A 16,696-nucleotide genomic window follows, 5' to 3' on the forward strand; every position below is an offset into this window, starting at 1 on the left:
AAAGAAGAAAATCTTGGAAGGCCAGATTAAAGTTCAAGTGAACAGCAAAACATTCCATTTATATCATGACATGCCTTTTTCTTCATGAAGAAAATCTTACCTCGCAAAATCTGATAAAGAAAAACTTTGACATGATCTGAGCTGAGTGGCTGAGGAGAGACGATAATTTTATGTAGGTCACTCTGCATCAATTCTGTGACAACATATCTTGAGGTTTTAAGTTAAGGATAGTTCAGAGAATTCAGCCCTTGATCCCCCCAAAGCAGTCATCAGATCTAGGGTAATTGCCTTTCCAAGGCTAGAAAAGTTTAAGAAAAAGAGCTTCTAGCACAACAGAGGTGAGAATTCAACCTTTACAAGATAAAACATTGACAAAATTAAAGGAATTATATGTTTAAAAGTTAGTAGAAGTAAGCAACAAAATGATTTACTTATGAAAAGCATCATAAAGAGAATACCAAAGGTAAACATTTGAAATAACAGGTCAGGAAAAGTGGGAAGACCAAACAGTCTCAAGGTCTATTCAGAAATGTAACTGGAGGATCCTTTGAATCCAAACAAAAGGGGGTTTGGTAATCTCATTTTAGTCTACCATGGAAAAAGATCACAACCCATCCATTGAATTATCGATTAAGTTACTTAATAAATTATGGTACCTTTAGAAATATATAAAATGGTAAGTCTGAATCCAAATCTCTCCACACTCTGAAAAAAAATAATTCTTTTATTATTTAACTCTTGTATAAGTTTGCAAGACCTTCTTATAAAATTTCAAGCTTCCTATGCTTTGTACTCAGTTGTATCCTCAGGGTTTTGTTTAATCAACACATGGCAGATGATCAAAGAGACTGGGGAACCATGGAAATGTGGAATTCAGGACTCCTGCTAAGCACATGGATGTTATAGATATTAAGGAATCATCTTTTGTTGTATCTGGAATAGATTCATGTCTTGCCCTGCCTGAAGTTTAAAACTCATTAAAAGTTTAGACGAATTTTATGATTTTACTATATAACCATCCTTAAGACAATTTCCAATTTAAAATTTTTAGCAAAGATGTGTAGAAAAAGGGACAACTTGGGAGCAGGGAGAATGAATAGCATTTGACACAAAACAGTGAAAATTCTCTTCTCCTTGTCTTTAGTATAAAAAAGGTCTTTCCTTGTCCCTCACTGCTTGATGTTTCTAAGTCTCCTTTGTTAGTCCTCTTTTCCTCTCCAACTAAATGTTGAAATGCTCCAGGGCTTGGTTCTTGGTCCTCTTCTTTATTCACACTCACCCTTCTTGGGTATTTGAATCCAGTTCCATTCCTCTTAACATACATGCTAAAGTAGCTCACACCACCAACCACAAACTTTGGAGTTACCCTTGATATTTATCCCTCTCAAAATTCTGTTGGTTTTACCTTCAAAATTTAGCTACAATTAGGGCACTTCTTAATATGTCTACTGTTATCACTCTGGCCCATGAGTCCTAGATTTCTAAAACATTATTTTTCTTTTTTACTGTTTTATTCATGCCTATACACTGACATTTACTGTATTATACAGAAAATATGGCTGGGTAGGATGGCGTGTATCTGTAATCTCAGTGGCTTAGTGGGCTGAGGCAGAGGGCTACAAGTTCAAAGCAAACCTCAACAATTTAGCGAGACTCTGTCTCAAAATAAAAAATAAAAAGGGCTAAAAGGCTGAGGGGTGTGGAGTGTTAGGCGCCTCTGGGTTCAATCCTTGGTACCAAAAAAAAAAAAAAAAAAAAAGTTTCAGGCTTCTACATGCTTACATATTTTAATCTCAGATTTTATCATTCAGGTTCTTTCCAAAAAAGTATATTTTGCCTCATAATGAAAGTGAGACAATGTGATTTGACATGTGGAATTTCCTTATGGGACAGTTCTCAGTGACAAATTAGAATTATTCCATAAAATGATATTATCAGGGTTATATTTAGTTTTTCTTTTTATTCAATGTTTTCTTATGAGATTTTTCAAACATACTGAAAATTTGAAGGAATTAAACAGCGACCACCCATATACTCTCAGTATTTTGTAGACTCTTAATATTTTGCCATATTGTTCTGTCATACATCTACCCATTAATTCATTTAAATTTTTGATGCATTTCACAAAATAATCTTTTAAGATTAAGTCAAAATTGTGTCATTCTTGTGCAAAAGTTTTCTATCTCATTTTCTGTAAAAACCAAAGTCTTTCAAATGGCCAGGTCATAGTGATCTGACCTTCTTCTCTGATAGCCTCTCCTATCACTTTCCTCCTGTGCTAGACACATTCCAACCTTAGGCCTTTGCTGTAGCTGCTCCCTTTGCATGTACTGTACTTCCCAATACCTATTTAGCCCTTACATCTTTCATCTCCTTTGCAGCTTTACTTAAATCTGATACCTATCTTGACCAATCTGATACCGCATCCTGCACTCCCTACCCAATTGCTACCTCCTTGTACAGCTTTCCTTTTTTTTGCCCCTAGTGCTTATCATCCTATATAATTACTTCTTATGTTTATTATTTGTTATACTCAGCCCTGCTCCATGAAGGCAAGAGTTTTTGTCTGTTTTGTTTACAAGCAAACTCTCAGGATGGTGCCTGCACATAGTAAATCCTTATAAATATTTATTGAATGAAAGAACTAATATATATTGAGCATCTAACAGGTAACTGGCACGCTACTAATTATTTTAAATATATTATCGCATCTAATTTTCATGGCAGGCTGGGGATGTAACTCAGTGGCAGAGCATTTGCCCCATGTACAAGGCCCAGGTTCAATTCCCAGGACTGAAAAATAAAAAATAAAACCAAACAAACCTCCATTTAATTTTTATGGTAAACCTACAAAGTAGGTAGTGACATCCCCAATTTACAAATGAGGAAAGTTAGGCTAACAGAGAAAGTAACCTGCCTAAGGTTACACTGTAGTAAAGCTTAGATTTGACTGTATCTAAAATTGCTTCATTGGCTCTCCATAATTTTGAATTTATCTTTTCTTCTTCTGTTTTGAAAAACATTGGAAAAAAGCTATAATAAAATAAACTAAATGTTCACTGTCTTTCCTAAGAAGAATTTCGGCTGATAAATGCAGAAGCAGTAGAATTGGGGCGGGGGGGCATCATTCTGCAACTTCTGTGAAATCATGGATCTAGCACTATCAATCGCTAGGAAAGCCACTTGAAAGGGATGAGAACAAGCCTGATATCAACTCAATCCACCACTCAATTTTAGCATCATTTAATGTGGGACAAAATATTATGTCCTTATGATAAGCACACCACTGACTACAAAGTATTCATGCCTAAAAAAGTCTAATTTAAATATAATCTGTCCTCTAGCTCTGATTACCAGCTTATTAGAAATATGGGGAATAAAGAACCAGGGTACCATGAAGAAGCAAACGGCTAAATACACTATATGGATCATTCTTCAGGAAATATTTCTGAACAAGTCAAAGATTCCTCCTCTAAAGTATGTGGTAGGTGGGAGGGGGAATGAAGTCAGGCAGGAATGTTTGGGATAAAGGAGACTCAAAGAGATATAATAACCAAATTCAAATGTGTGAACTTTGTTTAGATCCTGATTCAAAGAGAGATCTTTAAGGCAATCCGAATAGATATTAAGGAATAGGATAACTCTATTAGACATGATTATGGCATACTGCTTATGTTCTTATCAGTAATGCATATTTAAGTATTTATAGGTTCAGTAATAAGATGTTTGGGATGTACTTTAAAAGACTTCGGCCCTCCTTTTCAAAAAAGGAGGCATCAGGGTAGAGACAAAATGAGAATGGCAAAAAGATCAACATTATTGAAGATGGTATTTCAGAGTTATTACACTATTGTCTCTACTCAAATTTTCATAACAGTTTTAAAAAACTTTATGTAGAAAACTCCAGTTTTCTACATTTGAAATACAAAGAAACATAAGAATATAAAAACTACCCAGAACACTATTTCTTTGAACTAAACAACTATATTTTGATGAAAATATGTATCTACATATATGTATATTTAAAATAAAATTTGGATTATAATATATATAGCTTTGCTGCCTATTGCCTTAGTTTGAAAAAATATAAATATGTAAATAAAAAATAAGGGTAGTCTGTCATTAAATAAAGCAGGATTTTATCCAGAGTTCTAATGTACAGATGTAATTCATTTGACCAATCCACCACTGTTAAAAACCTAAGTTATTAATGGGGCATGGTGGAGCATGCCTGTAAATCCAGCAACTTGGGAAGCTGAGATAGGAGGATCACAAGTTCAAAGCCAACCTCAGCAATTTAGTGAGACCCTTAGCAACTTAGTGAGACCCTGTCTTAACATAAAAAAGTTAACAAAAAGGGCTGGGGAGTGGCTCAGTGGCAAAGTATCCTTGGGTTAATCTCCAGTACCAAAGACAACAACAACAAAAAAAACAAAAAACATCTAAGTTATTTCTATTTCTTTTTCCAATTTTAAATAACTCTGGGCTAAACATGCTATACACATAGCTTTATGTGAATCTCATTATTTCCTAATGAATGATTCCTGAAGTGGAATTATGGTATCAAAGAATTATATGATAAACTATACACCTTTAAAAATTCAAAATACCATTGTATTACATAATCTATTATCATTTGAAGTGCTATTTAGCATTCTTTTTAAATGTAATATGTCATAAGTTAAATAATTCCCTATCACAAGATGTTTAGGCTATTAGTGATTGAGTATAATGCAGCAGTTAGAGCTTTACAGTATTGTGTCATGAGTGAACCTTAACTATGTGTAGATCCTCTCTCTTGGTTAATACATTTCTCCAGAAAACAACCCTCTTTCTTTTGGCTTAGGTGGTATAGGCCAGGCTGCTAGGATTCTGTGTGAGTGGGGCTGGGAGCCAGAGAAACCACAGCCTAACATGCTGTCTCCACATAATAAACCTTTAGTCTCCTGCAGGGTGGGGTAAAGAAAGACTGGGGCATCCTACTACATCTACTACAGGTGTATAAACAAATCTGTGTTCAGACTCAATTGCATCCCTAATTTCTGATACCTGAGGCCTCCAATTTCTGAGCCTTTTTGATGTTCTGTAGCAAGAATCAACCTGTTTCTGGTTCTCACCATTGCCAGCTTAAATTTCTGCCCCTCTGGTTTAAATTTTTAATTCTTTATTGATATTTTAGGAGGACCATAGGGAAGAGTGGTAGTAAAGATCTGTGGTCTAACAACTGTGTATGCAAGTTGAAAACCATTTACAGGTTTATTGGTCACATGCTTGTATGAGCATGAGAGAAGAAAAAACAAAAATGAGAGTGAGGGCAAAATGTTCCTATCCTTGTCTCAATTTTCTACTGGGATGATAAGATGCTTCCCATATTAAATAAGATATTAACCCTCTTGTATATACTAAACATTTTTCTCCTCCTTGAAGAAATCTTAAACACAGGATAGAGACAGGAAAAAAACTTCTATTTGCACCATTAAGTCTCAATCAGAAGATCCACTATTTTTTCATTGTATTGGTTCCAGAAATCTTAAGGGACAAAAAAGCAAGGGAACATTACACAGAAAACAGAACAAAACAAAACAAAAACAATGGAAAAACTTCACAAATGCCATTACTATACCAAGTGATGTTCTCATTGTCTGAATGCCTGTGTCTCCCCAGAATCCACAGGTTGAAATCTTAAACTACAAGATGATAGTATTAGGAGGTGGAGCTTTTGGGAGGGATTACGTTATGAGGCATTAGTGCCCCTACAAAAGAGGTCCAAGGAGCTTGTTAGTCCCTTCCACTATTTTAGTGAAAAGACTATATGAACCAGAAAATGGGTCTTTAGCAGATAACCAAATCTACTAGTGTCTTAATTTTGGACTTACCAGCTTCCATAATTCTGAGAAACAAATTTCAGTTGTTTATAAGCTACTCAGTTTATGGTGTTTTCTTACAGCAGCTCAAATGGACTAAGACAGCTGTCAACTTGAGGTTTTATTCTTGGGGGAAAAAAAAGTCCTAAGGAAAGAGTAAGAAGCATTTATCTATATGAAATGTCAGCCATATCTGCTCAGTTTATTGACAATATTCTGCTCCTGCCAGCACTGAAAAGTTCTTCCATGGATGTGAAGAGCAGGTTATATTCTATTCTGCCTCATATATCTACAAAACTGGCAGCCTAGTTGCAATGCCAGAATCTTTGGTGTTAGTAGTGACAGTTGGTATGCATGCAAGCACCAGAGAGAAAACATCCTAATTTTCAAGTCATCAGGTTGAATTCATAGTGCTGGCACTTGGAAAATCTTGCTTTGACTTACAAAAGGAGCAAATTGAAACAAAACCCAAATACAGACAACAATGACTACATTTTCAAAGAAAGGAGTAAAAGGAAAACTTTGACTGGAATAGGTACTGTTCTAACCAGATATTGGATAATAAATTACTTATTTTAGAAAAACAATTCCAGCATTTCACTTAGCACCATAAAACATATCAGGTTAGGATGTTGTTCATCCTATAGATCTTATAAATTTGAACTGACAAATTGGACTATTTTGTGACCAACAACAATTTCTTATGGTTCAACCTAATACAAAGCAAAAGTATTATCAGATATCAAAAAATTGAAAAGTAGCTGGGCGCAGTGGTGTACACCTGTAATCCCAGCTGCTCTAGATGCTGAGATAGGGGGATTGTGAGTTCAAAGCCAGCCTCAGCAACTGCAAGGTGCTAAGCAACTCAGTGAGACCTTGTCTTTAAATAAAATGTAAAAATAAGGCTGGGATGTGGCTCAGTGGTTGAGTGACCCTGAGTTCAATCTCCAGTACCCACCCTGCCCCTGCCCCCCCCCAAAAAAAGAAAAATTGAAAAGGAAAGCTTTTGAAATCAATAAGGAGCATGATTTCAAATAGGCCAATTCCTCCAGATTAGGACCATAGACACATGTGCATGATTTCTCACAAAATACAAACCAGCTGGTGTTTCCTCTGCTAAACACAAATTCATCATGTCATTGTCTTCAGGAACCATGAACTTGAAAAACATTTTATTCGGCCTTCTATTAAAATATTTAAGAAAAAAGAGTGTTTTTTTTTTTTAAGTGCTACTTTCCTATCTCTGCTTCTTGAAAAGATGACAGGTTGGATTAAAAAAGAATAGGACTAGGTCAATAAAATCCTATTAAACCAGAAAAACAAAAACACAGAGCTCTTGTCTATCTTTACCATTTTCTGTTTATCTTTGTTCAGAAATGCTTTCTTCTCCACAACTCAAATGACTGAGCAATCTTAATACAGTTTTTTTTTAAAAAATGATTAAAATAGTCACTTCACAGAGTGTAAGTTTTGTCCTGCATCAGTTTAGTAAAGTAAAATTTTTAGGGAAATAGACTATTCACTCCACGAGTGGAGCAGTTTTTTCTTCACAGAAAACAACCCAACTAGGCCAAAATAATCTTCTTCGGAAAACATAATTTCTGAATTTGAAAATTTAGCACTATATCTGCAAAAATTTAGAGGCATCACATACCATTTTATGATAAGGGTTTTGCTTTGCTGTAGCAGAAATCCTCTGAAGTTTCAATCCCCAGCATAATGTCTCCCAGATGTCTCAACTAGTTGCCATGCCAACTATAGCAGCTTAAATTAAATGAGGGCCTGAAAAGGCACCTGCATCACTTCAGGTCTGTTGCGCATTAAATAAAGCTCTCTTGACAGGGACTCAGAGGTGCCATTAACTTGAACAGCATCTATCTGATTATTGTTTCTGAGTAATTTAATGAGGGTCTCTATACAAGAGTAAAAACAGGGTGCTCTTTTCCTCTCCTTGTCCTTCTAAATGGGATAGTCTCTCCAACAGCTGGTGTACCTATTGGGTCAATGACTTTGTTATTATCTTTTAAGTTACCACTGGGTGAAGATAAACCATAGAACCAAAGTTAGGGCTTTAAGAAGAATATTAGCAGATTAGCCATTTCCCCTATTAAAACTCATCATTAAAAATATGATCATTAAAAGCACACCATGCGAGGTATGCCAACCTCAAAGTGATTTGAACAGCTCTGTTATAAAATAAATTGCGGCTGATTGCAGCAATTAGTTAAGTAGCTCCATGAAATATGAATTTCAAAATGTACTGATTTGCTTCAGAAAAATGAATGATGCAAATGAACAATTACAAATATACTAGGGAGGAGACATGGCAGCTCAGGTGCTCAAGAGAAACACTGTCTTTGCCTTGCTTTAAAGAGTTAATTTTTAAACAATGTTAACATTTCAAGGCTTCAAATATTAGTTACTGGAGAACATCACTTAAAAGAAGTACAAATTTGTGCTAGAGAGGTTATGCTATTTACCCAAGGTCACATTCCCAGGCAGTTAAAGCCTAGCTCCTAGTCTGTGCTTTCTCAATCCTGCAAGCTGCTTCCCATTGGAACTTGCCTTTATTAGTCTACTATTCCCATCTCTTTTTTTTTAAATTTTTTTTTAGAGAGAGAGAGAGAGAGAATTCTTTAATATTCATTTCTTAGTTCTTGGCGGACACAACATCTTTGTTGGTATGTGGTGCTGAGGATCGAACCCGGGCCGCACACATGCCAGGCGAGCGCGTTACCACTTGAGCCACATCCCCAGCCCCTATTCCCATCTCTTAACTAAATATCAAGGTGTGCTTTGAAATACAGAATAGCTGAATCCCATACTTTTAATTATGGTCTATGAGGAAAGAAAAAAGCATGTTAACCTTTTTTTGGAAGCTACTATATGACTCTTTAAAAGTCATCTCATTTAATCCTCATTTACCCTAATTTGTAACTATACCTATTTACAAATTGAACACACTGAGGCTGAAAGAGGTTAAGATGTTTGGCACAGCACGTGGATTCAAACCTAGGTTGGAATGATTCAGAAGTCTAACCCTTTATTTTTCCAGTAAAGGAATGTCAGGTTAACAGGCCCAATAATTAATGATACCCCCTTTGCCAATGACATAGAAGAAATACAAAGGCTAAAAGAATTATAAGCAAGTTTTTCTAGTTCTCTCTTTGCTTCAGTCTCTTTTCACTTCCAGAGTATTCACTTCCTTCAAGTCTTATTCCTTTTACTCTTTTTTGATTTTCCCTGCATCTATGAATTATTTATTGTTAAGCAGCTTCATATTTCCTATTATTGTTTTTAAACAGATGAGAGAAACTTTAAAAATCTGTGTGTATGTGAAAGGGACAAAGAATTTCAAGGCTTTTTTTTAAAATGGGTAATTGATCCCAGGAACACTACCACTGAGCTATATCCCCAGCCCTTTATTTACCTAGGGACAGGATCTCCCTAAATTGCTGGCCTCAAACCTGTGATCTTCCTGTCTTGGCCTCCCAAGTTGCTTTGATTATATATATGTACACTACTCCTGGCAAGGCTAATTTTTTTTTTGTGTGTGTGTGTGGGTAATGTAGAAGGGCTGGGATAATGGTCCTTGATAAAAAAAAATAGGATTTCCCCCCCGCTTAGAGACTACTGGAAATATAGGATAGGCCTTGGATGAGAGGTAAAAGTTGAAAATATGTTTGGGAGTCATTAGATATAGCAAGAAAGAAATAACCTCTATTTTCTATCAAATGAAATTTGTTTCAGGTAAAGCATTAATTTTTCTTTGGGTTATAATCTTATTTTTCTTTGTAAATAACTTTGTTTCTTATATTAACTTTTTTCATTTTTCCTTATTTAATTTAAAAATCTGGATATTAATATTATATAAGCACATTACATTAATAGACTGTAAGTTCAACCATAATGACTTGACATTGTTTAAAATAATGCATGAGTGTCAAAAGCTGAGTTGTTAGTGGACAGTGCCCAAATATAAATAGGACTGTACTGTCAGACTCCCAAGAAGATGGCATAGGAAGAAAATGTCTTCATGGAGGACAGAATTAGGGGAAGGAAAAAGCAAGAAATAAGGGGGCTTTTAAGGATCAAAGAAATGAGGTGGGAACATACTGATACAAGAAAGAAAAAAAAAGCGTGTTTATAATTAAAGCCAGGTTTGTATAATTTTTTTCCTGTTGCAAAAAACATTATGGGTAAGAAGACTAGGAAACTAATCTAAAGCCTGACAGCCAACTACACCTCAATGTTAAGCCTCCAGTGACCTCTTCCTCCAATTAAAACAAATCTAAACTATGATCAATATTTGTTTAACCTACCTCTATGGTGTTGCATCTATTTTAGGAAATAATTTAAGAATGCAGGATAATCAGCCTCATACCAGAAATCCTGACCACCTCTGCTGTCAAAGACAATTCTGCAGAAAAAGCTACACAATCACCACAGAAACAAAATGCTTGACATCAAATTCTGACCTTCAATTATGAGTAAGATGATTGAATACTTTCTGTTTTTAGGAAGTCATGATTACTCAAGCAGTCTCAGAGGCTTCAGGACTGATGCCAACAGCATCTTTGTTTAACCATCATCATTAGCATCAATAAATACTGACTGGGTACCAAGTGGGTGCAGAGAGTAGGCTAACTCAATGACAAGACAGAGAAAAAAAGATAGATGAATGCAAGGCAACAGTCAAGGAGTTAGAAAAAGACTGTCATTGATCTATAAAAAATCAAGTAGAGAGAACAAAGGAAGCAAAACTATTTTAATATACACGGACACAGAAGCTTGACTGGAAAAGAAAAAGGGCTGATATTTATTCAAAGTTTTGTATGTGTTAGCCATCAGCTTTACGTTTATTTTGCCTCATCTATTCCTAGTTATTCTAAGAAGTAAGTCCTAGTATAATCTCCATTATACAAAGGAGCAGAGGTTTAGAAAGGTGAAGGAACTAATTGTAGGTATCTTAGTATGCAAAAGAGGTGGCACTAAATCCCATTCCTTGTTCTTAATCTGCCCCTTCAAAAGAAAGAAAACCTCAAAAATCTAAAACTACAGAAAAAGATAAAACAAATAATTCTACTTCAAATGAGAGAAGGCCTGGAAACTTTTTTTTTTTTTTAAATGAGGAGTTAAATGGATTTAGCAGTGGGAGGCAGTGTGGTGTAGGCTTTGGAATCAAAATAAACAGGATTACAGTCATGACTCTATCATTTATTTGCTTGATGATATTAGGCTAGTGTGTTTCTGCAATTATAAAATAGGCATAATGAGCTGGGCACTGTGGCTCATGCCTGTAATCTCAGCAGCTTAGGAGGCTGAGGCAGGAGGATCGTGAGTTCAAAGCCAGCCTCAGCAACCAAGAGGCGCTAAGCAACTCAGTGAGACCCTGTCTCTAAGTAAAATACAAAATAGGGCTGGGGATGTGGTTCAGTGGTTGAGTGCCCCTGAGTTCAATCCCTGGTACATGAAAAGAAAAAAGTAATAAAACAAAAATGAAAATAAAAGAATAGGCACATGCTATTTACTACACAGGGTTACTGCCAGGCTTTAGAAGTATGAATTTGGAATTACACAAAACTGCCTGGCACAAGGGGAACAGGGATTAGGTGGTAATTATCATCATTACTGTTAGAGGAAGGAGGAGGGGTATTGAGATCATTAAACATCAGTATGCCAGTTGCTATGCCCAAAGTCCCACATACAACAGACTCAGATTTTCCCTGAAATATCTCTATGAGGAAGAATATTATCTCTATTATCATTGAAAAAACTGTTGGAGTAGCAAATGTTTTCAAGGTCTAAACGCTAGTAAGGTGGAACAAATCAGGATCTGAACTCAGGGCTGCCTGAAATAAAAGTCCATGACCTTTGCTGAAATACCTGACTTTGCTCTTATTTTCCCAACATTCTTCCCCTGGGGGGGGGGGGAGAAAAGAACATAAGTGATAAAAAAAACCCGACAACCACTCAAAAAAGCTCCTTTAAGCCAATGATGGAATTTCAAAAGGAAAGATCAGGCACTCTCAAAATGATATCACCACTGAAGGAAGAGGAAAATTCTATTTATTTATTAATACAGTCTTATTTGTTTTTTTTGGGCACTGAAAAACACTGTCCATGACAGTCACATCCTTTCAGAGTTTACTCAAATGTGAACAAAAGCCCTTTCTTAGACCAAAAAATGTTTTTCTATAGGAGATGTAATTTTGAAGGTGGACTGGAAACTCAAGGGAACAATTAAAAGTACTCCTCTCTGTGAGACCTTTGCGAAGCTCTACACAAGGGACTCCCAGTTTTGGTAAAGAGCCTCTAGTAACTGAAGGGTTTCTCAGCAGCGATCAGATTAGTATCCTGTAACTGATTAACATCTACATATCCAAACATACAAACTAAGAACACACATAAAGAACCCAAAATGTGCAAATCATATATCTTTTGGAAATATGCCACTTGCCACTTCAACCTAATCCTATCTATTTTCTACCATCTGGTTCTCGTGTCACCTCTAAGTGATTTATCGATAAGAGGAAAAGACTGCCAATTAAACAGATTATTATTAAACCTATTGCCAATTGTGTCATTCAGTTTTCTTGATTAATATTTAACAATGACATGTGCAGAGCATACAGAGAATAAAATAATAAGTAGCACATGAATAAATTGGATTCTGGCTAAAATAACAATTTGCACTAGTGTGTTATAGGTCTATTAAGTTTCCCGAGGTACTGCTCACAAATTGAGTTGATAGCAGGAGACTCAGCTGGTTGGTCAAGTGGCTAAAAGCCCCACTGATAACCCTATATCCTCCAATTAAGGCAAGTCTGATATATTTAGTGGTTTCTGAAACCTCTAGGTCTCCACGAAACACACGCCTCCTGGTGTCTAGCAACTTTAAAAAATTGAAATACAGTCAGAACAGTGGGATATGACATAAAAGATCAAATAAATACAGTCCCGTGAGTTTCCTTAAACCCTCACACTTGAATTATGTATGTCAAGTGGCTAATAATCAGAAGGTTACCCAGAAGGTTAAGCAGGTTCAGGAGGATGATAATGGGGTTCTGAGGCTTTTCAGAAGTTCAAATTAGGTGTGGCTTTGTAGTTATTCAATATTATCCTCTAATAGTTGAGAGTCCTGACAGCATTTCATTCTCACCAGCTGGGAAGTTTTAAAGATATATTTATTTTTTAATAGGTGAAAAGATTAGAGTCAAGCTTTAGAATTTTTTTTTTTTTTTGGCTTCACCTGGAACACAGGTGTTTCAAAGAGCTGCTATGAATAAGTCGCTCCAACTATAGCGATTCTTCCAAAGGAGATGGGGGGAAAAATCCAACTGTGTTGGAACTTTAAACAGTTTAAGAAAAAAAAAAAGAAACAACAACCATAGGATGGGTAAAAACTAAAGCTTAGCAATCTTTATGCAGTCAGGAAGGGCTTTCAAAAGAACTGAAAAAAAGGAGAGATGACGACTCCTACAAGGTATAGAGAAGAGGAGTGATTCTTGGAATCTCAGACTGAATGAGGATTTTATACCATAAATTCCCAATTAATAAGAAAGATTTGGTAAAGGCAATGGAAAAAACAATAAGAAGGTATAATGTGGATGCAGTCTGGATAGAAGGTTTAGGGGTGATAGAGAATTTATGTTAAATTTATGTTCTGGGATGAAGATTCATAAAAATTCCTATTTTCTTTAAGCTTCCCCAAGGATTTTACCTTCTCTATAAGATGCTTCCCTTACTATTATAGCATTTACTAAGTACTATTATATCTATTTACCCATCTCTTATTTTAATCCTCAAAGATAACTCTGAGGGAGACATCACTGTTATTCTAAATTGGGGCAGAGAGAGGTTAAGAAACGTGTCCGAGATCACAAAAGTAGTAAGAGGCAAAGCCAGGATTCAAATCTAGGCAGTCCAGTTCAAGATTCCATGGTCTTTGTCATTTCAATTGATTTTCTATTACCTCAAGCTAGCAGAATGCAGGCTGTATAGGCCCAGAATCAATCATAAGGATTTTGAAATAAACACAGGATGAAGGTCTTATTCCTATTGCATAATGTCACACAACTCAAGATTTCTGTCATCAGGCAGCAAAACTAAGGGATGATGAGAATGTGGCAGACAGGAAGAAGAAAAGTGCTAATTTTAGAGACTGCTATTAATTATGCTCCAATACCAAAAACTCCTATTGGAGAAGGTACTAAGGCTTTGTAGGGAGAAGTAAAGGAGACATGTGATTGGTCAGTTTCTTAATTAAGAAACTCTGGGACTATGAGAGGATCGTCAATTTTCCACATTCTCATGTTCAGGCCTGCCAACCTAGCCTATAACTTAAAATTTTCCCACCTCCCAGATAAAAGATAAAGAATAAAACTGATTTGTTGCATCACTTTTATTAGAGAATAAATAAGAAATGGGGGAGTGCCAGATTTGGTGGCACCCATCCATAATCCCAGCTTCTTGGGAGGCCAAGGCAGGAGGATTGATCACAAGTTCAAGGCCAACTTCAGCAACCTAGTGAGACCCTGTCTCAAAATAAAAATATTTCTTTAAAAATGGGGATGGGGATGTAACTCAGTGGTAAGACATTCCTGGGTTCAATCTCTAGTAAGCCCCCACCCAAAAAGATAGAACTGGGGGAAGCTATAAACTATTAAAAAATAAATGTTTACTATTGATTGATAAGGTACTACACAAGTATGTAATAATGAAGCACTGCTAAGTGAATACTTTAATAACAGAGAGCTAACCATTTTGGGCAGCTCAAGTAGTATACATGTATGATACTATACCAAAAAAACAAAACAAAACAAAAAACAAAACTATCAGGTTTAAATACTCTTACCATCTAGTTAACTGAACTGAAGAACTCATTTAATGTTCTATGTGCAATGAACCACTGATGTTGTATGAAAAACTATTAATGCTGCATTAAAAGTTTCAGGTAACAAAATAAGGGCATTTAACTGATTTAGCTGGGTTGGGAAAACAAAATGGAGAACCTGATATATCAAATTATTTCCTACAGAATGAATATGAATGGAAAGCTTTCAGAACTCAATTTTAATCCCTAAACACTCTTTACTGAATAATGGAAACTGATTATTCTTTTTCTATTTCATATTGGACAGAAACCAACACTGAGCCAGATTATAAAAAATAAATCTCACAATATTAAATATTTATCAAGTAGGTCCCCACATTAGTCAACAGTCCTACAATCTTTTTTTTTCATTTTCTTTTTAAAATGATCTTCATTTTAATGTGCTATATATTGGAACAAGTATGTGAGTTGTGTGACTTTTCCAAAGAACACAGTAAATTCTTAGTTATCTGCATTCTATGGTTTATTAAAGCCATAAGCCAGAGTTAAAACATGCTTAAGCCCAGTTTAAACATGAATTTGGAAATCCTACCACTACTGGTTGAAAGAAGAAAATTCCACAACTGTAAATATGTGAGATTTAATAAAATCTCTTTCCTCACATTTTTTTCCTTCCAAATCAGGACTTAGAGGGAAGGAAATTTCAACCTAGAGCTCAAATATCAAATTGGCTAGTCTGAAATAAAGGTGAAGGCATTAAATAGTATGCAAAAGGAGAATCTGGTTTGTGGATATTGTTGATTTCAAACCATGCTTTGCACATGAAAGAAAAACAACAATGTGTCAGAGAAAACTGTATTCTCTTGTAACAAATGGTCAGCCCTAAATCTCATCATCTTCTTTCCAACAAAAAGTATGGGTGCCTTTACAACTAGAAAAAAATTGGTGTGTGCTTCAATTAGAATCACTGACCTTTTCTGAAGCATGCCTGTGCCTCTCTATATAAATCAATGGAATAAAAGGTCATTTTGTTAAAATGTTTGAATACGATAATCTCTTTCACAGGTAAAGGCAAAGCCCCCCCCTTTTTTTAAAGCAACGCATTTATTGGATATAATGTGTCAAAAATTAAAACTACCTCAAATTGAAATTTAAAACTGACTTAAAAATCAATTACTATCAAAAATAACAACAAAACAACATAAACAAGAAAAACAACTGGAAAGCTATCAACATAGTCTGTTATAACCCAAAAGGTTGTCAGATGAATCTTTGTTACTAAGATCATAACCAAGTAGGTATAAAACAAAAAAAGCATTCTAGAGAAAATTATGTTATTTCAAATTTCAGTTCTTTTCTTCACCAAGTACAATGGAGAAGGAAAAGCAAGCTTGGTGTCTGTCAAATGTGGATGGTACAGTCTGGTGATTTCTAATTTACAACCCTGAGAACCCTCCAAAACGAACGCACAGACATACAAATCCAAAAATCATTAGTCAAGGAATAAGAAGCCAAAATTACTATTCTAGTTATTTTTTGAATATAAAATTTGTTTTGAAAGATTTTTACCTATATTAGGAACATTTTATTGCTCCATTAGTTTTCATTCAGGAAGAGAAAAGGCAAATTCTTCAATTATCTCTTAATCCACTCAGAGAGTAAAGGATACACAAATCAGTCATATAAATTGTAATACAATGAATATTTATACTTTATTCAAAAAGGCAATGAACCTCAAATCAAACCCATCAGTCCTTAGCAGGTCTAAAGAAACTCACTTCTAATTTAGTTCCAAATATCATTCTGCTCAATAGAATGACAGCATTTCTTCCAGTCTGAACTATTGTAAAATGGCATAAATGAAGTCATTAAAACCCAAGAGCAAGGGCTGGGGTTGTGGCTCAGCGGTAGAACACTCGCCTAGTGCGTGTGAGGTCCTGGGTATCCTCAGCACCACATAAAAAGTAAATAAATAAAACAAAGATATTGTGTACAA

General features: G+C 35.4%; 1 protein-coding gene across 1 annotated transcript in view; it reads right to left on the reverse strand.

Annotated features, from left to right (window-relative positions):
• Nlk (nemo like kinase) overlaps positions 1 to 16,696 on the reverse strand; it is a 145,021-nt gene that overhangs the window by 28,352 nt on the left and 99,973 nt on the right. Inside the window, exon 4 of the mRNA XM_026388925.2 lies at positions 101 to 207. Coding sequence (XP_026244710.1) covers positions 101 to 207 — 107 coding nt within the window. The remainder of the gene's footprint in view (positions 1 to 100; positions 208 to 16,696) is intronic.

This window comes from Urocitellus parryii, chromosome 7 (assembly GCF_045843805.1).
Source record: "Urocitellus parryii isolate mUroPar1 chromosome 7, mUroPar1.hap1, whole genome shotgun sequence".
Classification (NCBI taxonomy): domain Eukaryota; kingdom Metazoa; phylum Chordata; class Mammalia; order Rodentia; family Sciuridae; genus Urocitellus; species Urocitellus parryii.